The sequence below is a fragment of the Etheostoma spectabile genome, chromosome 5 (genome assembly GCF_008692095.1).
Source record: "Etheostoma spectabile isolate EspeVRDwgs_2016 chromosome 5, UIUC_Espe_1.0, whole genome shotgun sequence".
Taxonomy (NCBI): domain Eukaryota; kingdom Metazoa; phylum Chordata; class Actinopteri; order Perciformes; family Percidae; genus Etheostoma; species Etheostoma spectabile.
In genome coordinates, this window is record NC_045737.1 from 27,731,818 (window position 1) to 27,757,671 (window position 25,854).

Below are 25,854 nucleotides of genomic sequence, written 5' to 3' on the forward strand. Positions count from 1 at the left end.
GATGAAACGATAAGTTCAACTTTAAGGCAACATTAAAATGCTGCTCACGGTTGCAACAATCCATAAGTGGAGTAGGTAAATTTAAGTATTGCTGGTATTAATTTTGCCAAATGATTTGCATGTCTTATGTCCACAAATTGTACATCTAGTCCTTTTAAGGGCATGGAGCTATGCAGAGTCTAAAGGCTGTCAAATCATTGGTGACATGAGCTTTGCAAAAAACTTAAACATTTTGGTTACAATGACTTATCCATTTGTAAAGTGTCTGTTGGTACACTGAAATACGCTCATCCCCAGCAAGCAGTACTTTGTGGGCAGTTGTGCTCAAGTTTGGTAACTTAATGTAAACTGGCTGGTAAATTACCTCAGACTTCTCTGGTTACAGTAACTAGGTCAGTGGATTTTACTGGGTCGATTGATACTTCTACAAAATCTACGCAAGAGAACGCTAAATATATTAGCACAACAGTCTATAGGGTTTGCCATTCTGAGTACAATTTTGGTGGGGAACAACACCCCCCCCCCAACCCTGATGCAGGACTCTGAGGGTCACGACGGTGTGGAGTTGCCTTACGTCCGCTGCTTTGTTGCTCATTCTTTACTTTTTTTTTGTAATTAAAGTAAACTTGGTGAATGGTCTTTCTTGGCTGTTAAGGCGGCATTGAACCCAGAGGTCCCCCCCATGCTGCCCCATTGGCGTGTGAGTGTATCTGGTGAGCAGGTGGCACCTTGTACAGCAGCCTCGGCCAGTGTGTGGATGTGTCAATGGTTCCCATACTATGGAAAAGCGTTTTGAGTAGTCAAGACTAGTCTATTCAAACCTGTAATTTTAAGTTATGAAAATAAATGTAGATATGGGGGCATGTAACTGGTGTGATTTCAGTAAGATATGTTTTAGTGGAAGTCCATTTCATAGTTAACTTCGCTGGAAGAAATGCTATGGAGTTAGTTTAAGCCCTATACTTTGGCAGGATGTTGAAGAAATAAAATAATGTAGTCATTGTAATGAGAAATTCTGAAATGTATTTTAAGTCTAAACCGGATTCTTCCCATTGTTCACACCAAAACCACAAAACACATGTTTGTGTACATATTCTTTTATTATCCTCTAAGAATTTTTGCACTCTATAATTTAGCTGTGTCTGGGGTATTTAATGGGTTAGTAAGAACTGTTGGTGAGGCAGGGTTGAAGTCGAACAATTCTGACATGAATCAGATAATGAATTATTGGTTTATTGTACCCACACATATCAACAGCCATATAAATGTCCAATGCAAGAAGAAATGAGCATATCTGCTGTGCAGGGAAAAGAGGATACTCAAAATATCAAGGTAGGACTTGAAGCAGGAATGCTATATTATATAAAATACTATAGCTTAAATAATGTACCATGTATTTCAAGTTTGTTGAGATTTCTTTGTAGCGCATAACAAAGTTATAGAATATTGTAAGAGATTCAGAGAGCCATTTATTTGAAATATGCTTTAGTTTGAAACAAAACATTTAAATTGAGCTGAGTGGTGCAATTCAAATCCCAACTTAAAATTCTGGTTTTATCTAAATAAAGTATTGGGTAGTTTGATATGGAGCAAACTCAATGTTGATGTCAAGAAAGAAAATTAGAAAATTGTTGAAAAAAGTAGATGGACATTGAAAAAGTTTTAGACATATTCTAATCCACCTTGCAGATTTTGTGACTAAATTCCGGACTACAATTATTTTTCTCACTGAACAATGCATCATGTTTCAGGAGGTGATCATATGTTTTGTATTAAAAATAAGCTGCAAAATAACTACTAACTGGAGCGGTCAGGTGAATGTAGTGAAGATAAAAGTACATGAAAAACGTACATTCCACTAATTTACCAATACAGGGCCTACGGCTTGTTTGTTTCAGCAAATAAAGGAGAGACAGCAATGGCAATTCTGAGGACTACACTTTGTGCTTTCCTCATGGTGACTGTGGCGTTGACCAAACCAGTGAGTAGCTCTGCTCTTCTGCTGCTAGCACTATGAAACAATGTAAAAGGTCTTGTAGGGAAACGTTAAGCTAATGCCTTATTATGAAAACAGATCTGCCTGAGTGAGAGTGAGGATTCATCCGAGTCATCAGAATCCAGTGAGCCAAATTCATCAGAGGAGACTGCCACCCACGTCGGGCCTTCCCAGGAACCCGTGCAGCCAGCGCCTACAGAGGCAGACATGCCTAATGCTACAGAGGGTGCTGCTGTCCTGCTTCCCTCTGCAGAAGCAGGACCGTCCCCAGCCACCCTGGAGAAGGCCCTGCCATACCCCGAGGACCCACAAACCTCCACCGATGCTGACGCGTCGCAACTCAGTCCAGATGAGCCTTCCCAAACTGCTCTGGGCGTGGACGTTTCTCAGGACATGCCAGATTCTGATCCTGCGCAGGACTCAATTAAAGTTGACACTGTGCACATCCAGCCAGATCCAGAGGTCTCACTAGTTGTTAGTGGCACAAATCAACCTCCACTCACCACCACCACATACCAAAGATTCCCCCAGGGGGCCACTCCACCCTCTCCTCCAAACATCAACCCAACACCTCCGCCATTCTCCGCAGCTCCGTCCCTGACAATCCCCGTTGATACCGCCCTGAATAGTGCCCCTGTCTGTTTCACCTTCCAGTTTTCCACCCCCGAGTCCAAACCCCCTCGAGGAGACAGCATTTGATACTACCATCCATTTCACTTTTAAAGTCCTACTTCAAGTTGCTGGTTCTGTCCATGTTATTGCTGTGCATATAGGTCGGGCTGTGTTGATACTTTTTCATTTCGTTGCGGCTTGGTAGAAACCTTATCTCTATATTTTGTCATTTTAATTTTTCATGAATTAAATTACTTTTTATTTATAGTATCAAATCATAAGAGTTATCTCAAGACACTTTACAGATACAGTCTGATAAATCAATTGTTTTGGTCACCCAAACTCTTTTTTCTCCTCCATTTCCTGAAAAGCAACAGTTTTGAACATCCAAGGTTTTTGCCCAGCTGCGACACATTGCATTAACAAGTCAAAAATATCCCGACCACACTGGTATTTAACTTTCATTCAACATTTCCTTCATCGCTTCTAATGTTGTTATAATGGTGCTAGTGTACATGACTGCTTTACAAATACAATGGAAATGTAACACCTTAAATGTAGTGGTATGGAGCAGCTGAAAATGTCATGTGGTAAAATGTTTTGATCTCTGATTCAATGATTGGTTCAGAAGACCACACACCTGTTACCAGTAGTTTAGTAAAATTTTTATTGGGAGTTTGTATTGCTGTCACTGTAAAGGTAGGATAACGTTATCTTTGCAAGGAACACAGACACAAAAGCGAATGGTACCAGGATCAAGGCCCGTGTCACAGCAGCCATCCCACAAATGACAGTTCTGTCTACTCAATATGTGCATGTGCTGCAGTTGTAATTAAGTCACATTAGATTATTATAACAAAGAAGCAACACTGCACATATTGCCAATGCTACAGACAGTACTGACATCTTCTTAGTTAGTTTTTGAAAACTGAGCAGGTTCTCGATGCCCAACCCTAGTCATGACAATCCAGACCCAACCTGGATCAGAACCGGGAGCCTCAGGTAATGTGCATGGGGTTTAGACTCTTATTAACAGCTAGTGTTGTCACATACTGTACTCCAGCCCAGCTGTACTCCACCAGAACTAGTCTGTCGTAGCTCCTCGTTGCACAGTGTGACTTGGGTTGTGCAGCCGAGTCGATCAATGCAAATTAATTAACCCTTTCAAGCACAAAGTCAACCCTGGTTTAATCCTTGATGAGCCCTCAGAGGGAATTGCCTTCAGGTTTGAATGTGTGTTAAGCTTGATTTATAATTCTGCGTAAAATCTATGCCGTTGCTGCGTAGGTAGGTACGTGGAGACACAAACCTACGCTGTAGCCTGACGTGCACCTCTGGAAAAATCCAACTACACGTCACTTGGCCATGGCTTGGTAGTGTTTCATTTCCCCCCGCTCATTTCCTGGTTCTCCTTCTCCATAAACAACATAAAAGGAGAGGTTAACTCTCTGAAGATAATCACCATCCCACTCACCACCCCACTCCTTTTTCTGGTATTTTGTGGAATATAGGAATATTGGCTCAGTCTATCATTACACTCAATGGAAGTTAGTACAAAGTCCCCCAGTGCGGTTAATGTAGCGTGGGTGACTGAGGCTGATCTAGTTGCTCTGGCTCTGTGTCTGCCTCGTTCTCAGCGTCCTGCTCAGGCTGCTGCTGCTCAGGCTGCTGCTGCTGCTCAGGCTGCTGCTCAGGCTGCTGCTGCTGCTCAGGCTGCTGCTGCTGAGGCTGCTGCTCAGGCTGCTGCTGCTCAGGCTCAGGCTGCTGCTGCTGCTGCTCAGGCTGCTGCTCAGTGCTCGGCTGCTGCTGCTCAGGCTGCTGCTGCTCAGGCTGCTGCTGCTCAGGTCTGCTGCTGCTGCTCAGGCTGCTGCTGCTAGGCTGCTGCTCAGGCTCTGCTGCTGCTCGGCTCAGCTGCTGCTGCTGCTCAGGCTGCTGCTCAGGCTAGGCTGCTGCTGCTGTCAGGCTGCTGCTGCTCAGGCTGCTGCTGCTCAGGCTGCTGCTGCTCAGGCTGCTGCTGCTCAGGCTGCTGTGCTCAGGCTGCTGGCAGGCTGCTGCTGTCGTGCTCAGGCTGCTGCGCTGCTGCGCTGCTCAGGCTGCTGGATCAGTCCTCCGTCCTGTGCTGTGTTATACGAGCCACAGCCGCTGCACTTCATCCCTAACACGTGGAAAGGCACCGTGCAATGGGTTTGGCAGTCGTTACATATAATCTGTAGTCAGAAAAAAACAAAAGTAATGGATTATAAAGTATATAAAGATAAACCCAGTCACCCAAGCCCATCTTAATTGAATTATACAAATTGGACTGAATGAAACGCAAAATGTGGGCATGTTTAAAAAATTAGATTCTGATCAATCAGTAATTCAACCCTTCTTTTACCTAAACTATTAATTGTGCAGGTTACGTATCGTATTAATTGTGCAGGTTAATATATTATTATTGAGGTCTTACTTTGACAGTAGCACCCTGGTATTCAGTGGGCATCGGTGACTGGGCAATCTCTTTGTCGATTTGATCCCAGTGGTCCTCCATGTTCCAGGCAGAGTGCATACACAGGGGGCAGCGGTACGCTCTAAACCAAATGAAGTGGAAGAGCTCACTCTGCTGCACGTGTGTAAGGACTGTAGTAACGTGTACCTGCAGCAGGTCAGAGATCAGGTGGATCACCTGACCCACACCTGATTTAGAAACCATGGCTGACTTATTTTAAGGGTATGCTTTGCCGATTTGAAACCAGCTCTGTGTCATCTTTGTGGGGGCGGTATGTTCAGGTGTTTGGTCAGCAACATTTCTCTATAACTGGAGGTAGAGAATACGCTGCTTCCTGGGCTGGGTAGCATTCATAAAATATTCAATAACAGTACCAATACCGTGACTTTGATACGGTTCATAAACAATATTTTTTTATACCAATTTTATGAAACAAAACGAAATTTCAACATTTCACATTACAGCACACATCTATTTATTTATTTTCAGTTTCTACTAAGTGCGCCCCGTCTCTGTGTAACGTAGAGATTTTTCCTGCGTGTCTCTACGACGTGTAGCGCTAGACAGCCAATCACAGTCATTAGTAGATCTTGGTAGAAGCATGCTGCATGCCTATTGGCTTAGTGACGCTGATGAGATTTACTCCTTAGGTATAGAGAGCCAAAGTCACGCCCTTCTACTTCTGGTCCATGGGACCTTTTTTTCTTAAAAAACAACGGTAGTGAACGGGGAGACAAAAATTATTTTGCTTGAATTGAGCCATGGATTACAAATTTGATGTTTGAATTTATGTGTGTGACGGACAGTCAGGACGACAGCAGACAGAGAGGACAATAGAAGACAGAGAGGACGACGACAGACAGAGAGGACGACGGTACACAGAGAGGACGATAGAAGACAGAAAGGACGACAGCAGAGAGAGAGGACGATAGAAGACAGAAAGGACGACAGCAGAGAGAGAGGACGACAGCAGACAGAGAGGACAACAGCAGACAGAGAGGACGACAGCAGACAGAGAGGACGACAGCAGACAGAGAGGACGACAGCAGACAGAGAGGACGACAGCAGACAGAGAGGACTATAAAAGACAGAGAGGACGACAGCAGACAGAGCGGTTGACAGCAGACAGAGCAGACAACAGCAGACACAAAGGACAATAGAAGACAGAGAGGACAACAGAAGACAGACAAGACGACAGCAGACAGAGAGACGACAGCAGACAGAGAGGACGACAGCAGACAGAGAGGACGACAGCAGACAGAGAGGACGACAGCAGACAGAGAGGACGATAGAAGACAGAGAGGACAACAGCAGACGGAGAGGACGACAGCAGACGGAGAGGACGACAGCAGACAGAGAGGACGACAGCAGACAGAGAGGACGACAGCAGACAGAGAGGACGACAGCAGACAGAGAGGACGACAGCAGAAAGAGAGGACGATAGAAGACAGAGGACGACAGCAGACATAGAGGACGATAGCAGACAGAGAGGACGACAGCAGACGAGAGGACGATAGAAGACAGAGAGGACGACAGCAGAGAGAGAGGACAATAGAAGACAGAGAGGACGACAGCAGACAGAGGTCAATAGACTGGACGGAGCTTTTCCTCACAGCACCAGTGTGTCTGAAATGAAAACTAGTCAAATGTTCAGTGGTGGAAACCAACGTTGTGTTATTAATACAAATGAAATGTATTAAAATGCTCAAAATGTTTTAGCAAAACAATCAAACAAATAATCCATTGACCTGGAACCAGACCGGATTTTCCTCAACTACACCTCAAACAGGAAGACGGGCTGATTAGACTTACCCTGTTCTGACCATGTCATCGAAGCACGTCCTGCAGAGAATGTGAACAAACATGTTAATGGTTACCTTTATAACGTTGCACATCTTGAACTATGACTACTAAATAAATATAACCTATATTTAAGGACAATGTAGGACTTGAACATATAACATTTGGATTTATTAGTCTACGATCACTGACAATATTTTAACAGCTTTTCAATTCCCTTTATCTTTGTAATTATATCATATTTTTCTTTTTTTACAGATACTATGACTATATGGCATATAGAGTAAACAATCTGCATAGAAATCTTTTAGGGTATTGTCCTAGATTCATGTATTTTTGTCTGCAGTATAATTAAAATTGGGATATATACAAAACAGAAAAATATGCACAAGTCAATTCCACTGACCAACACCGAGCCACTAGTTGTAAGAGTCATACTTGTGTAAAAGATGGCCGCATGGAAGAACGTGAGCTCTAATTCTGGACGTGTGAATATCCTGTACATACAAAAGAAAATCATGTCAAATTGTGGAGAAAATATAGCCTGGAAATCCAGACCCAAATCTGAAAGACTAAGGGTCTGGCACTGAGTAATGAAAATTGCCAAACTCAAGCGAGCATTTGAAAATCTCACTGCACGCAACACTCACAACAACACACAGGGTGACAGATCCCCGTATGCTTAGCTACCAGCGGCGCTAATAGGTAGATTAAACTGTCGTCATCTGTTCAGCTGGCCTCTGGCCCCGCCTACATCAGACACACCAATGTGATTGGTGCAGCTGGCCTCTGGCCCGCCTATATTAGATAACCAATGTGATTGGTGCAGCTGGCCTCTGGCCCGCCTATATCAGATAACCGATGTGATTGGTGCAGCTCGGCTAAAAGGGCATAGTTAATGAGCAGCATTACTTGATGCCAGAGGAACTCGCTGAACAAATTGTGCTCTCGCAAGAACTCTGGATTTCCAGGGTACAGAAAGCAAACAACCCTAGCAATACTGTCCCCTAATGTAATATAGGTTTTATTACCTCCATACACACTGGGCAGTTCTGCCTCGAAACATTTTCAACACACTGAAACATAAAAAGACAATTGTAAATGACAGCAGTGTGGACGCTCATTTGCTCATCAAACAGAAAACATACATATGACGTACAGTATGGAAGTCAGAAACAGATGCAGGCTAATAATCACCTTGTGGTTTCCCCGCAGATCCTGGGCTAAACACAGATTGCACTTTTCACAATGGAAATACTTTCCCCTGGGCCCAATCCTGTAGGGGTCAAAACACAGTGCCACTGACACAGATGACAATCACCTCATGTATGAATATAGTATGTGTAACATGACATACCAACTGTCAACAGCAGTACGGTGGATATAAAAACCCACTGAATGTGTGTCTGTAGTGACACAATCACATCTAATACTAGGCTGATGAAACAATCATCGCAACATTGTAATTTAAAAAACTCTAATTATTGTTGCAAAAAAGAGGGCGTGAAACTTTAAGAAGGTATTCACCTTGACACATTTATACTTTTATTTTGAAATATCCATATCATTGTTAATGTCTTCTATTAAGAATATACTTGTGAAAAGATTTGTAAAAAAAAAAGCTGTGTGATGTGAAGTTTAAAAGATATATATATATATATATATATATATATATATATATATATATATAATATATACATTCTACTATTGCTCACCTGCATATTCCACAGGGCTGACAGTGGTACTGCTTCTTATCCTTGTCGAACAAGTGGCAAATGTCACAGTAATACTCCCCAAACTGCACATGACACTGCTGGCAAGTCTGCTGTGCCTAAAAGAGTGAGAATCTGTCCTTACACGAGTACATACACAACTACCAAAAGGGACAGTATTGGCATTTAAGCTCACTGAGTGGTCCTGCTACAGCTCGACAGTCTCAGTTACCTGCTGCACCGTTTGACACTCAGAGCACTGCACCTCTCGGACTTGGAACCGGTCCATCTGGTGGTTCTCCTCTGCGTCATGGCACAGCCGACACACGTACAGCTTACCACAGCAGGGGGCCTGCAGTGTGTGTAGACACAGGTATGGCAACCATAGTCCTATCACAGTTTATGCTTACATTTAAGGGTAGCCTCAACAACAAATTGAATATGGCTGCAACAAAAATGGAAGTTTACAGAAATGTAAAATGAAAGCCTCATTTTCCATTTGTAGGCATGCGTGTAGGTAATTAAATCCCGAGTATTTGACTAACGACATACTTACTAAACTCCCCTAATGTTTTCTAAGACAGGTATGAGACACTAACGGTAACTAATATGTCGTAGCGACAAACGGCTAGTAACGGAACTAGCTAGGTCAGCAAGCTGAGAGGGGTTCCCAGAGCTTTACAGTAGCACTGCTCGTTATAGCAAGCACATCGAGGCATTTTCAACACCTACAGGCCTCCATCATACATGGATGGCAAATTTAAGTATGGAACACATTAAGAAGTTAACTCACTTTCAATAAGCAGCTGCGCACATAATGCTCACAACCGGCAGGGGAAGCCATGTTTCCTCCAAAACTGGCTTCTTCTGCGATGACAGTAAAATGACGAGGTCCTCCTCTTTTCTTTTTCTCTTCTTCTGGACTATGCTTTGTGACGGCGTAGACGTGGCATTACTGCCCTCTTCCGTTTGGTGAACCAACTGCGGTCAAACCGGCCCACACTCGGATTACCGTGGTCAAATCCGCCGACACTAAATTGGTAGTGCGCTATTACACCAGCACTTGCGGTAAATGCATTCAAACGGCCCAAGCGAGCGATTCAACCGTATACGTTTTGAGATTTTATGAAATAAGAGTCCCTCCTATAGAGACTAAAACGACGTCAGATCCGAAATTTAGGTGCAACAAAAAGACTTTGCTCCATAGTTCCATTCAATAACTGATATATTTGAGTACAGGACAATTTTGACTCCACTAGTACCGAAAATCAAACATTTTTATTGTATAATTTTGGAGATTTTTTTGGAAAATAAAACCTCATTCGTCCATCGTTAAATGAGTGAAAATATGAAACTGGAGGTGCAATAAAAAGACTGTTGTCCATAGTTCCAGGAGTACAGGACATCTTACAAGTAAGCTACCTACTATTTCAATATAATTTATATTATGGTTACCTACTTTTGCAATATTAGGCTACTTTAATTACATATTCAATTTCCTTTTAACGTCACTTACTTACACTGCAATTTAGTTTTTTGTACTATGGCAACCGCACTTTACTATACCTTTATTTGACGCCACTTTACATTCAGTCTACCCTCTGCTCATTGGCTGTTGTTTGTTTGTGTGTTTACTTGTTTGTTTTGCTTTTATTGTAGAAAATGCTGCTGTAATAAGGGAATTTCCCCACATGAGATGAATAAAGTAGTATCTAATGTAATCTAATCTAATCTTTGACTACACTCATACTGAAAATCCAACATTTTATAATTTTGGAAATTTTTCAACGTAAAACCCCATTATCGTTAAATGACTAAAAATATGAAACTGGAGGTCCAATAAAGGCTTTGCTCCATAGTTCCAGGCAGTGACTGATATGATCGGTGATCCATAGGTGAAACTGGAATCATCAACATTTAAGGAAAACTACTGTTTCATTTCTTGCCCTGTGACTGTTTATTGATTTGCCTACCTGCCCACTACCGGCGAGAAATAGCAGTTGTACTTATATTACTTATATTACTTATATTACGGTCTATGGTTGTACAACATGGTTTGATTTATCGCTCCTTGTTCTTGTACAAAGTTACTGTTTCATTGTGCGTTAAATTCCATTCCATTATTGTTTAACACACCGCAGTATCAGATGCTTGTCTTCGCTTTTGGACTTTCTCATCCTTTGCCTTCTTTTACCTTACTAACCTTATAAAATACAATATTATATATATAAAAGTTGTTCATAATAGTACAATATATACGATAAATACGATGCTCTACCACTCCCCGTCAGGACGGCGCCGCTGGTGTAGTGGTATCATGCAAGATTCCCATTCTTGCGACCCGGGTTCGATTCCCGGGCGGCGCACGTATTTTGCTTAGGAAATCAAGACACATAAAAATGTTTCAATGTCGCACAAGTAGCTAGCTAGTTGTTGAACTGTAAGTGGAAACGATAAGGCCCCAATAAACTGCTTTACAGGTAACTTGCCGGGTTACGTGCATTTCCCAGATGCTTTCATTAGCAATTTCCCTAACGTTGTTCCCCTTGGTCGATTAAGCTATGACCACGATAAATTATTATTCTGCACAGTTATGCAAGCTTCAAAACTCGCTGTTTTTCCATCTTATGCCATATGCTTCACATCCTTGTGTGTGGGAGTAAGAGGGCTTGATTTTGGCTTCATTTCAGCGCGCAGGTTGACGCTGCTGACGCCGCTCCTCCGCCATCTTCAACTTCCTATTGTTTGCATCAGACTGAGGCTGTCTGCGGTGTGTGTGAGAGCAGAATCGGCCACCGATCTAATCATTAAATAGTAGATATAGACTTTACGTTCGCGGTCGCTCAAGTTCAGCACAAACCATTTGTATGTCATTGGATTAAAGACCTCTCAGGACGCGACCACTAAACCTTGATGATGGAGGACGATCAACCCAGAACCTTGTGAGTAGCAGCGGCCCTGTCTATGTCCTGGAATGGGAACGCTCCTTGTGATACGGCGCGTCCGAAATGTTTCCACGTTGTTGTTTCAATTAAAAACTGAAAAACCCTCTAATTTAGTCACAAACGGGCATTTAATTCGCCTCATCATTTCATCGCGTCAATAGCGACGTCTGTAAATGCTATAAGACGTATATACATTGACATATTTTTGATTTGAACCTAAAATTCTGTTTGATTTAGTCATATAAATAGACGGAACCATAACTCGCCTGAAAATGAAACTGAAGGGCTAGCTAATGCTAGGTATCATTAGCCAAAGATGCAAACGCAGCTAACGTTAGCCGCTCACTTCTTGTAAAATGCACACGTTTTCATTGAATAATATCTTTATTCACTAAAAGAGTCGCCTTTTATTAGCAATAGAAAGGCGTTAGCTAGACCCTCGCGGAAGGGATGTCATTTACTGCCGTTAGCAGCCAACCCACTTAGCATGAGGCCCGATTGAACCGGCTAGCTTTATCTTTAGCGTTAGCTAGCTGGCAAACAAGCCACGTCAACGCTCGAAGAGACGGCCCGGGACAGCTCCAGTAAGACTGACTATACCCGAGTTGTCTGTGTAAAATTGAGGCCATCCCCAATAATATGTAGTCTATCATTTTTTTTTATATAGCTAAATGTAAGGAATTGTTGTGGGTTTTAGCTAGCCCGGTTAACTAGCCTTTGTTTGCATGCTACTTCCTGTTTGACAAAGACTCAATTACCCAATCTCTGTCCTTGTTTGCAGGTATGTGGGGAATCTGTCCAGGGATGTCACCGAGCCCCTCATTCTGCAGGTCTTCACACAAATAGGACCCTGCAAGAGCTGTAAAATGATAGTTGATGTGAGTGTTATCCTCTCAGGTATATATTGTTTTACAATAGGAAATGGCATTCAACAGTGGCCTGAAAGGTGGTGGTGCTAATCTCAATCTACATATGTGCTCGACATTAGTTTTCCTCTCTCAGCCTATTATATCAGGCATGACACTCCAAACTAAAGTAGGTGGCTCTTGTCATCTTCAATGATTAAATTTTCACCCTTGTACTTAATATCAGTCTTGTTTCCCGTTGACAGACGGCTGGAAATGATCCGTACTGCTTTGTGGAGTTCTATGACCACAGGCATGCTGCTGCCTCACTGGCAGCCATGAATGGAAGGAAAATAATGGGTAAGGTAAGCTATCGTGTCTACAGGGTGAGTGGGGACGGGTGGGCTTCTGGTGTGGGAAATTTAGGTTGTGTGCCTTCTTGAAATAATTAATATTAATAAAAAATAAAAGCAGTGGACTGCTGGCATTTATATTACATTAATTACATAGGATAGGGTATTTCAAATGAAAAGGGGAACTGCTGGAGCCAGGGTCCAGATCAGATCTTGAATATTTCAGTGTTCCAACTGCCAGAAAGTTATCTCGCTGTCGGTAATTTTGGTTCTATTTTTTTATATATATATGAAGCTGTGGCGTTAGGTGTGAGGAATGATGCCATTATGTGGCTTGAGTGTTTCCCCTAAGTTAGAGATCCTCTGAACATATGAGAGCTGTACTGTCAGTCTTTAAGACCATGTAAGCTCCACTGGAAGGATAGCAATACAAAAAGTCTGAGAGGAGCTGGATGAAGTCAGGTTATCTAGAACAATAGAGCAAAAATTAACATTTTAATCTGCCACATTTAAAAGACCACAGAGCCTTTTTTTATATATATAAACAACAATATTAAAGTGGTGCAAGATGGTCTATTGAGTTGAGTTTCTGGATTCAGTGCTAAGGCATAAACCGGAAAATCAAATGACTGCGCTGAATTGCATTTCATCGGCAAAAAACACAGATAAATCAGATTTTTTTCTGTTGTCATGAATGGCAGGCCAGTTGCAGTCTATTTTCTGCTAAGTTAATTAAGATCTGATAAGATTAATTTCCGTGCACCACGTCGCTGGACATAGTGAGAAGGCACCACATCATGTTACATTTAAATCTCTTTTTAAGTACTTTCAGTCAGCCATTACATAGTGCTGGGCGGTATGACCAAAACTTTGAATTGGGAGCTGATAGATATATTGAATTGTGCAATATGACGGTATCAGAATGCATTAAGTAGTTGCTATATGTATACAAATTCTATTGTGAAAACTACGAAGTAGTAAAAAAAAAAAAAAACACATTGATATGCCAAAAACTTGCTTTGCTTTTCAACTATTTTAGTTGTATAAACACCATAAACTGACCACAGGTCTGTTATTGTAGAAAAGTTAGCGACTGTGCAGAGCTTTGCTTCAAAAGGCCCGTTCCATAAAGCAAGCTTACCAAATGAACCAGGCCTATTTTTCAGATTAACCGGTTCCATAAAGCAAATTCAGCATAGTTAAAGCTCAGTTACTATGGCAACTTATGCTGGCAGACTAACCGTGACCGGGGTAGTCTCGCTTTGCCACTCGTTTCTTCCACAGCGCTGCAGAGGGGGGTCTGGCTAGTCCACACAGCGTTCTGGGATGGGAGAAAGACGTGTTCTGGTTTATTGGCATTCCATATGCAACGGGTGTTCACTTTTCTTCATTTGTGTATGGTTAATAATGTGTCCGTTAACACTTTGATTGCCGCTGATGTAGGGCTGGGCGACACGGAGGAAATCGGATCACGATATTCTTGAACAAAGAACTCAATATCAATATTGCAGCGATATTGTAGTGTTGACAACTGATGCTTTGACAAAATATCTTCACACTTAGATTTAAGATAAATAATCTTCAGTAATGTGAATATAATGACTAAGTGGGTAAAAAATGATAATAGAACAGCTAGAACAGTTTTAGTAAGACCAGGAAATGACATCACTTTACTGTAATGCAGCCTTTAAAACCAGGAAAAGACACTCATGCCATATTACAATATCCAAAATCCAAGACAATATCTAGTCTCACGATATCACGATACCGATATAATTAAAAAATGAAAGGCCTAAAATGCCCAAAAAATAATCTTTCAAAAATTATGCATAATTGTTATTTTATAAATAATACATTAAAGTTTCATTAACTTATGTTACAGTACACACTTACCTGAGGGAGGGAAGTTTTATAGCTGGAATGTAACATTGGATACTGTAACCTTGTAATTAAATGTGAAATGTAAAATAACAGTATAACAATATGTAAATATGACAAATGTACATGTTACAACTACCAAACTAAATTAAAATTACTAACCAAATTAATTAAAACTCAAATTGTGTTGGCCTTTCTTTAAACCAATCAGTCTTTGTGGGTGGCACTAAGCACCGGGCAGAGCCACGGTGCCGCCGCAAAATAGCCTCAGGAAGGAACTTGTTTTATGTGTATGTTAAAGTTTTTTTAATTTTTTTTAGTCATGCAAGAGAAAACTCAGATTGGACAGATAGTCTAGCTAGCTGTCTGGATTTACCCTGCAGAGATCTGAGGACCAGGTAACCATAGTCCTCAGATTGGACAGATAGTCTAGCTAGCTGTCTGGATTTACCCTGCAGAGATCTGAGGACCAGGTAACCATAGTCCTCAGATTGGACAGATAGTCTAGCTAGCTGTCTGGATTTACCCTGCAGAGATCTGAGGACCAGGTAACCATAGTCCTCAGATTGGACAGATAGTCTAGCTAGCTGTCTGGATTTACCCTGCAGAGATCTGAGGACCAGGTAACTATATTTACAACACAAAAGAAGAGGAAGGTAACGGACATCGGCCGAAAATACGTGCGTCCCATGTAGGCTGAGGCCTTTGCAGCGGCCCTGGATTGAATCCAGCCTGCATGTCACGCCCTATTTCTCCCCCCCCCCCTTTTCCTGTCTATCAACTATTGCGCAAAGGGAAAAGCGCCAAAATCTTGCAAAAAAAAAGTTGTGGGTTATTAATTGTTGTTTTAAAGTTCTATGCATGTGTGAGAGGTGAACGCAGTTAAGGGCTCCCCTCTCAATGGACTCATGGCTTACCCCAACAGTAGCACTCTTCACGGCTATGCACCAGTGTGGAGTTATGTGAAAAAATGTATACTGTACAGGAAATTAAAACAAGTATTCCAGATGAATCGGTATACCGCCCAGCACTACCTTTTTTTTTATTTAAAAAAAAAAATAATTGACTCCTTTTAATGTAGGTTTTAATGTAAATTATGTAAACATACCCCACCTGGCCTGTTCTTTCTCCGCCTTTCTCCACAGGAGGTCAAAGTCAACTGGGCCACGACGCCAACCAGCCAGAAAAAAGACACAAGTAGTAAGTACAAGGGCATGTCACTGGGGATAACTAATTACATTGATACACTGGACACATCTGACTTATAAGTAATATGTTAGTGAATTGGAAAGATCCAAAATCACATGAAAAAGATTTCCATTGCGTATGTGGTAACGTATTATTATGTAGTCTTAAAATTATCTTCAAAAAAATGTACTTGTGTGGAATGTGTTTTTGCCAACATGACTCTCCTGTTGTCCTTCCCCAATTCAATCAGCACTTCTACACAGGAAGTCACAATCTGGGGAAAAGCATAAAGCTTGAAATATATATAGTGTATTGTAACATCAAGCATTTCTAAACCATGTCAATTTCTAACCCCCCCCCCCCCCCCATAGATCACTTTCACGTCTTCGTTGGAGACCTCAGCCCAGAAATAACTACAGAAGACGTCAAAGCTGCTTTTGGTCCGTTTGGCAGGATATCGTAAGTTTTAAGGGTTACTGATGACTATGCTTAAATCAAGGATTGACAATAGAAAAAGATGTGTTATAGACTGTTGTGCTTTATACCTATAGCACCTATAAAGAAAGTGATCCTACAATTCTTAAATGTTTACATACAGTAGCTATACCACAAACTATTGAGACCTTTAAAAAAGGACTAAAATAATTTCTTTTTAGCAGAACCTATGAGTTTTAACCTTGCACAATATTGTCGTTGCACTATTTATATGTATTTTAAACTGATGTTTTTATCTTGCTTTTATGATCTTACCTGTAGCACTTTGAGGTTTGTCTTAAATTTAAAGTGCATTAAAATAAAATGTTTATTAAGCTTGCATAAGTTCACACCATGCTAAGTTGCTAAAAGAGGAATAAAAAAACATTTGGAATTGACTTTAATGCTTAATTAAAAAGGAAATTGACCTTTTAGGAAAACATTTTCTTTGTGAATGAATAGTCTCGATAGGCATGGGGATTCTAATCCCTCAGTGCAAATCAAACACTGTTAGGCTAACTGAAATAAAACCATGCTTCTCTACCACTCTGGGTATGTGTATGTAGGGCATGTGTATGTAGGCCATGGTATGTAAGGTGTTATGTAAGGGATGTGTATAAGGCATTGTAGTAAGGCATGTGTATTAAGGGCATGTACGATCTAGCTAGACCAAAAACAGAAAAAGCACGCCGTGCCAACCCGTTTGGTCCGAGCCGACAGAGAGTATACCGTTAGTTCTGAGTGGAGGCGAGCGGGACGCTGAAATGACGCCGATAAGATTCTGGATGAAAGATTACTTTTTAAAAGTTGCCAAATGTTCCCCTGATGAACCAAAATGATCTGTGGGTTTGGTTGCTGTGAACTGAGCTATCATCTTGAAATACCACTTGATGGCCAAGCACACAGCTGATGCCTATCCCTATCCTAGATTCCAGATTGGCCCATCTGAGCTTTCATTTTCTCAAAGGCAGAGCAGGATACCCAGGGCTCGGTTCACACCTATCACCATTTCTAGCCACTGGGGGGGCCATAAGCAGGCTGGGGAGCGCATATTAATGTTAAAAACCTCATGCCACGGGGCGTTTAAGTAAACATACCGTCTGTATTGTTTTTCTGACACCGTTACGTCCTGCTGTGGAATCCTCTACTGTGAAATACACGTTTAGCTGTCAGCTTTTAAACCGTGCTTAATGCAGCTGCTAGCTAACGGTAGGCTAACGTTACCTGTTGCCAGGTGTAATGTAAACTAGCATCACATGTTTCTTAATGGCCGTTTGGGAGCATCAGATGCACCTTGTCTCGGTACCCAACCCTACCAACCAACCATTGTTTTAAAACTTTAGAACTGTCAAGCTTTGTGTTGTATGTTCATAATGTCCTCCTATTGGTGCGTTTGTTCACAGAGATGCTCGTGTTGTGAAAGATATGGCTACAGGGAAATCTAAAGGCTATGGCTTTGTCTCTTTCTTCAACAAATGGGCAAGTACAAAGACATGACAAATGATTAACCTTAGAGAACCTCCCTGTAATTCAATTAAGTAAAAGGAACAGAACCTTTTCCTTGTTATATCCTTTTGAAGATTCATTAGACATTTTCAAGCCTTGTTTCCTCACACATTACTGTGTTCTGTGCTTCTAAAGGATATATGTTTTATGTTATTAACTCCAGCTTGATGGAATAACCTTTCTGTGTTCCAGGATGCAGAGAACGCCATTCAGCAGATGGGTGGGCAGTGGTTAGGAGGCAGACAGATTCGAACCAACTGGGCCACAAGAAAGCCCCCCGCCCCAAAGACCACCTATGAAAGTGCGTTGTCATGACTGTGCATGCTTTGCTCATTTACACAGGATGTCGGACTGATGTATTCACAGTAGAAAATGTCTCCCGTCTCTCCCGGCAGGTAACTCCAAACACCTATCCTTTGATGAAGTAGTGAATCAGTCCAGTCCCAGTAACTGCACTGTGTATTGTGGCGGAGTCAGCACAGGACTGACAGGTAATGAATACTAGAAGTTTGATAGTGATACTGCCAGCGGTAGCATCAGGTAAATACAGCACAAGGCTTCAAAGAGATGTAATGAAGGAATGTTTTTATTTGATCTTTTTGTCATTATTCTGCATTCTGTCAATGAAGCCAAAGCCAGGAATAAATTGATCCTACTGTTAAGTATAATTTGTGTAGCCACATCTCATAACTCAATAGAGCTCAATTGGTGTTGTGAAAAAAACTGTTACGATGCATGAAAGAGGCATACCATTGCCGCGGATGATATATTCCCTAATGAAAAGGAACACAACCACTGTGCTATATCAGTTTTTCTGTTTGTTACATTTCACGGCGGCGAGATTAAATGTTACCCAACTCTTTGCCATCCGCCGCGCGCTCTCTCCACTCTGAAGTGAGCAACTGGAACAGTGACAGGACGTGAATCGCATGCAAACCCCGGTCAAGCAACAAAAACTACGGCGTCAGTTTTCTTCTCATGCAGCATGACGAGCAGAACGACAGCCTCGACGGCTGCGTTCCCCTGGAAAACGCGCTGTCACGTAACCTAAGCGCTACAGTAGCCTGGAACAAAATAATAATAATAATAATAATAATATATTTTTTATTTAAAGGCGCCTTTCTCGGCACTCAAGGACGCCGAAGCGATATGGGGGCACTTCATTTGCTATATGTACTGTTAAATGAGAAGAGAAGAAAACCCGGTGGTCCACCTGCCTCACTCTCTGGCGCCAGGAGACTACTACGCTGGTAGGACAGCAGCTCTAGAGACGGCGTTTCAGTCACCGGCTGTAGTAGTCCAGAGTCAGCCAAGACCAGGGCTCACATTGGCCACGCTGGCTCTTACCCACGGCACAACAGCCTGGCTTTGTGTCCTCTACTGCATACTGGACCTGTGGATAAAAACTGTATCTGCATTTTACTTTCCACATTAAACTTTACCTAACGCAGTATGTGCAGATGTTGAGAAACTTTGATGTCCCTTCTGTTGCTTAGAACTAACTGATAACAGACCTTCTCCTGGCACACAGACAATCCGAGTTCCCTGCGGTATTCATTGTGAGTATGTTGAAGTTACTTAGATTGCTACATATGCCCTTTTTCAGTCCTGGCGCATGCCTTGGCGTTGTCATATCTACGTAGCTGCACTTGAGTTTGGGATTTATTTATTTGCAAGAGACTGTGAGACCTGCAAACTTTTCACTTCTTCACACGTGGATGAATCCTTTACACTTTAGGTTCCGTATTCAGTGCAGAAATTTGATGAATACATTCATTCCCTTCATGTTTTGCTAAACACTGATGAGACCGAACCGTTTTCTCCTTGGACAAATCATGGAAATCCGAGTTTTCCCTGACAAAGGCTATTCATTTGTGAGGTATGTGGAAGTTTACTTAACCTTTTTCTTTTAAGAATGATGCGCCATTTCTTCAACCTGGTCCTCAGCAATTTGCAGTCCCGCTGAATCATATTCTCGCCATACAGTCAAGGGCTGCCACTTTGAACGTAGGGAAAATTTAATTTAGTGTTCTGGGCACAGAGGACCTTGTTGAGAACCACTGACATAACGTGTTTTCATTCGTATCAACGGCATGCATTTCATCCACATACATGTTTTTGGTCTCCTGTGTTTGCAGATGGCAAGAATAATTTGAATGATTACTTACATTCCCTTACAGTGGTATTTAGATAAAATGTCTGTTAGATGCTCGCATAGTAGAATGGAGTTACATACATACATACATACTGTAGTCTTTCAAATAGATATATGAATATATATATCTACGAAACGAGCCTGTCCTTACACCCACCCACCCCGTCTTTGTCCAGGTTTAACTCCCATGAGTCAGCAGCCCATGCCATTGTGTCAGTGAATGGCACCTCAATAGAGGGCCACATAGTCAAATGCTACTGGGGAAAAGAGACCCCGGACATGATGAACCCGATGCAGCAGATGCCTATGCCCCAGGTAAGGACACCCTATGCTGTACATGCCAACCATTAATGACATAATGTACGTGGGTGCTGCTGTGGATCCCAGGTCTGTGTAACGCATAGCATATATTATATTCAGTACATATCCAGCTGTAAATCTTGCTCACAATACTTGTTATCTATATTTTATATTCATAGGACAAACCCATCTGTAAAATTCTGTTTACAATAGTATTAATTTCCGTATTTATTCACTTATGCACTTATGAAACCATTGTATGTATCCTGCACTTACTGCTATTGCACTTCTGGTTAGACCCAAACTGCATTTCGTTGCCTTGTACATGTGTAATGACAATAAAGTTGAATCTAATCTAATCTTCAGTTGATTAGAAACCCTAACCCAGAAAGAGATGAACCCCATAATAACAAGGGATTTAACCACCTCCTGTCCCCTTGACTTGGTTTCCTGTTGAAGGGAGGTATGAGCTTAACATGAAGCAGCCCGCGATTATTCAAGTACATTTTTAATGGGACAGCAGCCGTTTCAAATAGTGCACGTATTTTGAACATAAAACAAGTATTCCCCCCCCCCCCCCTCCTTTAATTGTGGCTTTCAAGCCTCGGCCCTGCCACTGACATACTTGGAGACATGGGCCCGGGCATGTGAAAGAGCTAATGTGTATATTCTTTATGATTAGGGTTGGGTATTGTTTGGGTTTTTCCCAATATCGGAGCTAAAACGATACTTTTAAAATGGTGCCGGTGCCTGAACCAATACTTAAAAAAACAGGCTAATAGGTTATTTTACAATAACTTTGAATGCACCATTTCACAAGCCAGCCCTATTTATGATTTGCAGACTGATTAGTTCATTCATAAGAAAACACAGGCTTCTTATATTTGAGCAGTTTTCCTTTTCAATTATTCTATAGTTGGTTTGCATATGTAGTTAAATAACTTCTGGGGGAAAATATACACTGTCAGTTTTTTTATTTTTGTTGTACTTGACCCTACAGCAGAACAAGATGAGCTTTCCTGCGGCAGCCCAGCCCTATGGCCAGTGGGGCCAGTGGTACGGTAACGGGCCCCAGATCAGCCAGTACGTGCCGAATGGGTGGCAGGTCCCCACCTACGGCGTCTACGGCCAGGCCTGGAACCAGCAGGGCTTCAAGTAAGTAGCACGGTGTGCACAGGGCTCCCCTTCACCGTCTCCTTCTACTCCGCTCCACCAGAGTCCCCCTGCAAGACCGGTGCGGCGAGAACCACACCAGGGAGCTGTGCGCCCCCTTCCCCACCCAATCCCCCCCCTTCGCCAGCCCCTCAATTCACTCATCTCGAGGGGATTGAGAAATAAGTTCACACACACACACACACACACACACACCACACACACACACACACACACACACCACACACACACACACAGGACAATCTGAACTTTAATTTAGTTGTAAATCATGTTTCAGTGGGTCACTACTGCTCACTGTGCACATCCTAATACTAACTGATGGGGTTTGTTCCAAAATGTTTTTTTGTCACTTGAATTATAGCCCATAAAGGTTCAAAACTGTAGTCTGTTCCAAAAATGATTGTAAAAAAAGAAAAACTGGCTTGAACTTGCTAAAGCTGTATTTCTTGAATTTTAGATTTAAAGATAACTGACTAAAGTGGCTGAACAAGAGAAATGCTAAAAGCCCAGAACAAAGTTTTCACTTCCTGTCCCCACCTGGCTAAGTTTGTTAATGAAGACGTCCCGTCCCTTTTTGTACGATTGCCTCCTGTGTGTCAGGACTGCTCTGTAAGGCTGTGCAGTTGTTTTTGTATGTCTACGTTCATGTCATAGCTTTTTTACGTTGTTTCCCTTTTTGATTTCATTGATCCATTTCTACATTTATCTGAGGATTTCATCTGTATGTGAATGTCAGTAGGACATGTTAAATATCTTTTGTAGGTTGTTAACAAATTTTGTTTTTATTTAGACAACCTATGTGCAGTGACATATTGTGCAGCCAAGAAAAATAAAGGAGAGGCCTATGTTGTTGACAGTCTAAACTTCTTGGTGTACAAAGGTGTGATTGTTGAATGTACAGTAAATGCACAATTCCAGAGAAAGAGGCTAGGCCTCACTTGACTTGAAATTTGAAGATATTATATCCTATATAAGCTGTCTTATCTCCACACTGAACTTAGAATTTAGTTTCATTACATGAATCAGAAAACGCAACATGTCAATTAGGTGAGAATTTACGTTCTTTGTTGTTACAAATGTAGAAGTGTTGCAAAATGAGTCAGATAATCCACACTGTTGTATACAGTGGATTGTCTGTGTGCAGCTGTTGTGGGGGGGGGTATAAAGGAATGTTGAGTTTGCTGCGCTTAGCCTCTATGCTCTATGTCTGCTTGTCTACCCATGTTTAATCAAATGACCTTACCTTTGGCCCCTCCAAAGAGCCCTCCACTTTCTTTGCTAGCCTGATTTTTGCCCCGCCTGCCTTACCCTCACAACCTCTGATAGCTCTGTTTGCCTTCTTGTTCGCATTCTAGCCTGTCCAGTTTCTAGTAGCTCTGATATAAACCGTCCTTTTGGCTCCCTTTCGCCTTGTCTCTTCTAACCTGCTGGCATTTTGTCTTTCTGTCTCCCTCTCTCTCTTTACTTCGTTTTTTGCAGTCACTTACCGGCCAGTGCTGGGTGGACTGGCATGAGCGCCATCAGTAACGGTGGGGTTATGGAGCCTACACAGGGATTGAATGGGAGTATGCTAGCCAACCAGCCCGGTATGGGAGCCGCAGGATACCCCACACACTGATAAGTGGGCAGGGTGGGAGATTTGTCAACCCTCAGCCTCTTATTGGCTGTACGGTGCCCCGCGGGGCTGTGTAACACCGCCTCCATTTGTGGCAGGACTAAGACTTTTACTGGGACGTGGAACCTAATGGGAAGGTTGACGTCTATAGGAGATGTAAATGGGATTTCGGGGGGGGGGGGGGTGGGGGGGAACGGGAGTCAAGGAGGAGCGATTCGACCCACACAGGTATTTACACCCTTTGTGGTAGGAAAGACTGGCCACGAACCAGGGCTCTTACCATTTTTAAGTTAACTGTAAATGAGTATAAAACTGTAAAGGAGAAACTTTGGGATTTTTTTCCCTGGTTTTACAAGTTGCTTACATTTTCACATCTTTTCTCTCAGACAGCCGCCGAGAGATTTTTTTTTTTTTTTTTTAAAGAAACTGTTAAAGTCCGAGTCGTGCTAAGTTATGAGCTTCACTTATTTTTTTGAGGAATGGAAATCTGTTTAATTTGTTCACATTTTCTCTTGGATTAAAATCAATTGCAGGGATTGTTGCCACTGCTGTTTCTCTGTAAGGGCAGATAAATATTGCACAGTTTTTTTCCTCTCTTGTACTTGGACAAATTTGACTACCAAGAGGTGTTTTCCTTTTTTGCATTCCATTTCTCCTTCATATCTTTCGGACAGCCTCAAATCTTTTTCGCCACGTGTAAATAACCATTCATTCATTTGAAACGATGTAAGTAAAATGCTACTGTTAACTGTGGGTGCTTGCTTTCTCTTTTGTTTTTTTGTTTCGATAACTTGACAGTTAACTCCAACATTGTACGTAGCAGAGTGGCATTATCTAATGTGACACTGGCACAGTGCAACACACGATTCTTCCATGCAGGGATAAAACAGCATTGCCATGCAGTGCATACTTAAAATTTGACACAATTCAAATGTTAAAGGGTAAACATGTTTGACACTTATGATGGTTTTTAAATATCTATTGAAACGCCAGTATTTTATATAGAAAAAAACAAAAATCTGAGTGGATTCAACCTTTACACTTGCTCTTTTTGCCAGAGGAATGGGGGAGGCCTACATTGTAACTGTTGCCTTATAGAGCTGGTTTCTTTTAGCTGACAAGATACTCTTTTTAATTAGGCAGTGCCTACGGACATTTTCAGACCCTTTGGAGAGGTGTTAGCCCTGAGAACTGATGACTCTGCTACTGTAATCAATGTTTTCTTGCTTTGTCCAATTAAAATGCTAACGCACATAAACCACACCATGTGTTTGTCTTTTTCTCATGGAGGGGTTGTTATTCCAGGTAGGCCTGCACAATTAGTAGTCACTTTTTTATGACTTTGATTCTCATTTAAGTTTTAATCAAACTGTATAAAATAGGTTTTAAAGCGTGCCCAAGTGCTGCGATGCTCTCCCTTGTCTTCATTGAAGCCTCTCTGTCTACAGCATTGTGTGATGACCAGAAAAAAATCTATATTTCGTATTGCCAATTAGTTTGGTTTTGCTATGGTTCATGTGTGCAATAAACTTTACATTTAGTGAGAAAGAAATTGTGGCTGAGAATCATGATATCAATTTTTTTAAAGATTATTTTTAGTTTTTTCTCTATTATTGGGACAGTGGATTAACATGAGGGGGGGGGTGACACACAGCAAGGACCCGCAGTTCATATTTAAACCCGGTCTGCTGCAGGACTCGGCTAACGTGGGGCGCACGCTCTTGTAGGGTGACCCCCGGGATATCAAATGTAAGCTAAAAATGGAGCTTTGATTTAGAAGGCACAATACATATGTTTAGCTTAATAACTTAAAAAGGTTGTGACGTTTTGCCCTGAAGATTTCAAAACCGTTTTAAGGGTCAATTTGTTTTGAGGCAGCCATGTTTATTACTCTAACTATGAGCATAAGATTTTTTAAGACCGCTTTCCTGCTGTATGAGGTGTTACTATTTTTATTGTACATCGTCATGTTTGGAGGCCTAGGTATTGAGTATAATACTTTTAGGCACCTACCAAATTGCCTCCTTAGGATCAAGCATCGAAAACTGCCTTGTCATTTAGTACCAAAGGAGGAAATCTCCTCAGCGTCAGTGAGCCAATCAGCACGCAGCATGCTTCTACCAAGATCTAAAAATCATTGGGATTGGCTGTCTAAGGTTACACGTTGTAGAGACACGCAGCAAAAACTACATAGAAGGAGCTGAAAAATAAAGATTTGTGTTTTTGAACCATACCCAGCCCTAAATTAAGTTTAAAGGTCCCATGTGTAACGTTTTTAGTCGTTCATTATCAAAACTTCTTCATTCTTCAATCCTTTTCATGAATATTTTCCATCACCATCAATTCAAGTATTCCGATTGGCTTGAAGTTTCACATTTGCATTTGCATGAACTGGGGCAGACGCTCCATATTCATGCGCCATCTTGAACTACGTTAGCCGGTAAGGGACATCCAGCACGTGCTGCTCTGGCTCTGTCACATGATGAACTCCCAGGGGCTGCTAGTGGGTATCGTCGCTTCTTGGTAAGTTTGAAGATGGAAACATGGCTAACATCAACAAGACAGTTTTAGTACTCAACAAGCCAAGCTGTGGAGATAGGTCTGGCAATGCCAGATTAATTGCATATTTACATTGAGGTCTATGGGAAAGCAGCAGTTTGTCCAGCAGGAACCACATAAAGGCCCGTAAAGGCACGCAGACCTGGATATCTCCTGGTATCTTTGGGGATGAATAGAAAACGTCCTCATGATAAAGAGAAGATGCTGGGTCTCACACATTACACACTCTGTGATTGTGGGTTTGCGCACCAGATG

The 25,854-nt window shown here is 41.9% G+C and overlaps 3 protein-coding genes, 1 long non-coding RNA gene and 1 other non-coding gene across 9 annotated transcripts; 3 read left to right on the top strand and 2 right to left on the bottom strand.

The window, feature by feature from the left end:
• The first annotated feature begins 810 nt into the window (after positions 1-810).
• On the top strand, positions 811-3,283 carry LOC116690063 (vegetative cell wall protein gp1). Of its 2 annotated transcripts, none has more exons than XM_032516809.1 (3): positions 811-1,332; positions 1,899-1,981; positions 2,075-3,283. In XM_032516809.1, the coding sequence occupies exons 1-3, from the start codon at positions 1,266-1,268 to the stop codon at positions 2,693-2,695; spliced, it is 771 nt and encodes a 256-aa protein (XP_032372700.1). In that variant the 5' UTR covers positions 811-1,265; the 3' UTR covers positions 2,696-3,283. The 2 variants fall into 2 exon arrangements, with proteins under 2 accessions (XP_032372700.1, XP_032372701.1); XM_032516810.1 differs by having other exon boundaries at positions 813-1,332; positions 1,876-1,981.
• LOC116690069 (uncharacterized) lies at positions 1,935-22,576 on the bottom strand. Its single transcript, XR_004332162.1, has 3 exons — positions 22,500-22,576; positions 15,373-15,375; positions 1,935-1,946 (listed from the first exon to the last, which is right to left on the bottom strand). It is a non-coding gene; the product is annotated as an uncharacterized LOC116690069 (long non-coding RNA).
• Positions 3,822-9,698, bottom strand: rchy1 (ring finger and CHY zinc finger domain containing 1). Of its 3 annotated transcripts, none has more exons than XM_032516813.1 (10): positions 9,402-9,653; positions 8,841-8,960; positions 8,612-8,727; positions 8,094-8,172; positions 7,928-7,972; positions 7,335-7,393; positions 6,909-6,938; positions 5,058-5,178; positions 4,684-4,815; positions 3,822-4,267 (listed from the first exon to the last, which is right to left on the bottom strand). In XM_032516813.1, the coding sequence occupies exons 1-10, from the start codon at positions 9,450-9,452 to the stop codon at positions 4,181-4,183; spliced, it is 840 nt and encodes a 279-aa protein (XP_032372704.1). In that variant the 5' UTR covers positions 9,453-9,653; the 3' UTR covers positions 3,822-4,180. The 3 variants fall into 3 exon arrangements, with proteins under 3 accessions (XP_032372704.1, XP_032372703.1, XP_032372702.1); XM_032516812.1 differs by having other exon boundaries at positions 3,822-4,279; positions 4,689-4,815; positions 9,402-9,651; XM_032516811.1 differs by lacking the exon at positions 3,822-4,267 and having other exon boundaries at positions 4,595-4,815; positions 9,402-9,698.
• trnag-ccc (transfer RNA glycine (anticodon CCC)) lies at positions 10,904-10,974 on the top strand. The gene has a single exon. It is a non-coding gene; the product is annotated as a tRNA-Gly (tRNA).
• On the top strand, positions 11,286-24,301 carry LOC116690060 (nucleolysin TIA-1). Of its 2 annotated transcripts, XM_032516806.1 has the most exons (12): positions 11,286-11,550; positions 12,335-12,431; positions 12,665-12,763; positions 15,775-15,829; positions 16,189-16,276; positions 17,695-17,770; positions 17,990-18,098; positions 18,193-18,288; positions 19,592-19,676; positions 20,129-20,267; positions 21,253-21,407; positions 22,905-24,301. In XM_032516806.1, exons 1-12 carry the CDS (start codon positions 11,522-11,524, stop codon positions 23,041-23,043), a joined length of 1,167 nt encoding a protein of 388 aa, XP_032372697.1. In that variant the 5' UTR covers positions 11,286-11,521; the 3' UTR covers positions 23,044-24,301. The 2 variants fall into 2 exon arrangements, 1 of the variants encoding a protein (XP_032372697.1); XR_004332157.1 differs by lacking the exons at positions 21,253-21,407; positions 22,905-24,301 and having other exon boundaries at positions 18,193-18,291; positions 19,596-19,676; positions 20,129-20,245.
• Positions 24,302-25,854: the final 1,553 nt, after the last annotated feature.

What these genes read in the sequence shown, in the direction of transcription:
- LOC116690060 (XM_032516806.1), top strand. Translation starts at nt 11,522, where the DNA reads ATGATGGAGGACGATCAACCCAGAACCTT. An exon ending in GAAGGAAAATAATGGGTAAG is followed by an intron (nt 12,764 to 15,774) that starts GTAAGCTATCGT and finishes CTTTCTCCACAG; the next exon opens with GAGGTCAAAGTCAACTGGGC. An exon ending in TGGAACCAGCAGGGCTTCAA is followed by an intron (nt 21,408 to 22,904) that starts GTAAGTAGCACG and finishes CGTTTTTTGCAG; the next exon opens with TCACTTACCGGCCAGTGCTG.
- rchy1 (XM_032516813.1), bottom strand. Translation starts at nt 9,452, where the DNA reads ATGGCTTCCCCTGCCGGTTGTGAGCATTATGTGCGCAGCTGCTTATTG. An exon ending in ATCTGCGGGGAAACCACAAG is followed by an intron (nt 7,973 to 8,093) that starts GTGATTATTAGC and finishes TTTATGTTTCAG; the next exon opens with TGTGTTGAAAATGTTTCGAG. An exon ending in GATGACATGGTCAGAACAGG is followed by an intron (nt 5,179 to 6,908) that starts GTAAGTCTAATC and finishes CATTTGGTTTAG; the next exon opens with AGCGTACCGCTGCCCCCTGT.
- LOC116690063 (XM_032516809.1), top strand. Translation starts at nt 1,266, where the DNA reads ATGTCCAATGCAAGAAGAAATGAGCATATCTGCTGTGCAGGGAAAAGA. An exon ending in AGGATACTCAAAATATCAAG is followed by an intron (nt 1,333 to 1,898) that starts GTAGGACTTGAA and finishes TGTTTGTTTCAG; the next exon opens with CAAATAAAGGAGAGACAGCA. An exon ending in CTGTGGCGTTGACCAAACCA is followed by an intron (nt 1,982 to 2,074) that starts GTGAGTAGCTCT and finishes TTATGAAAACAG; the next exon opens with ATCTGCCTGAGTGAGAGTGA.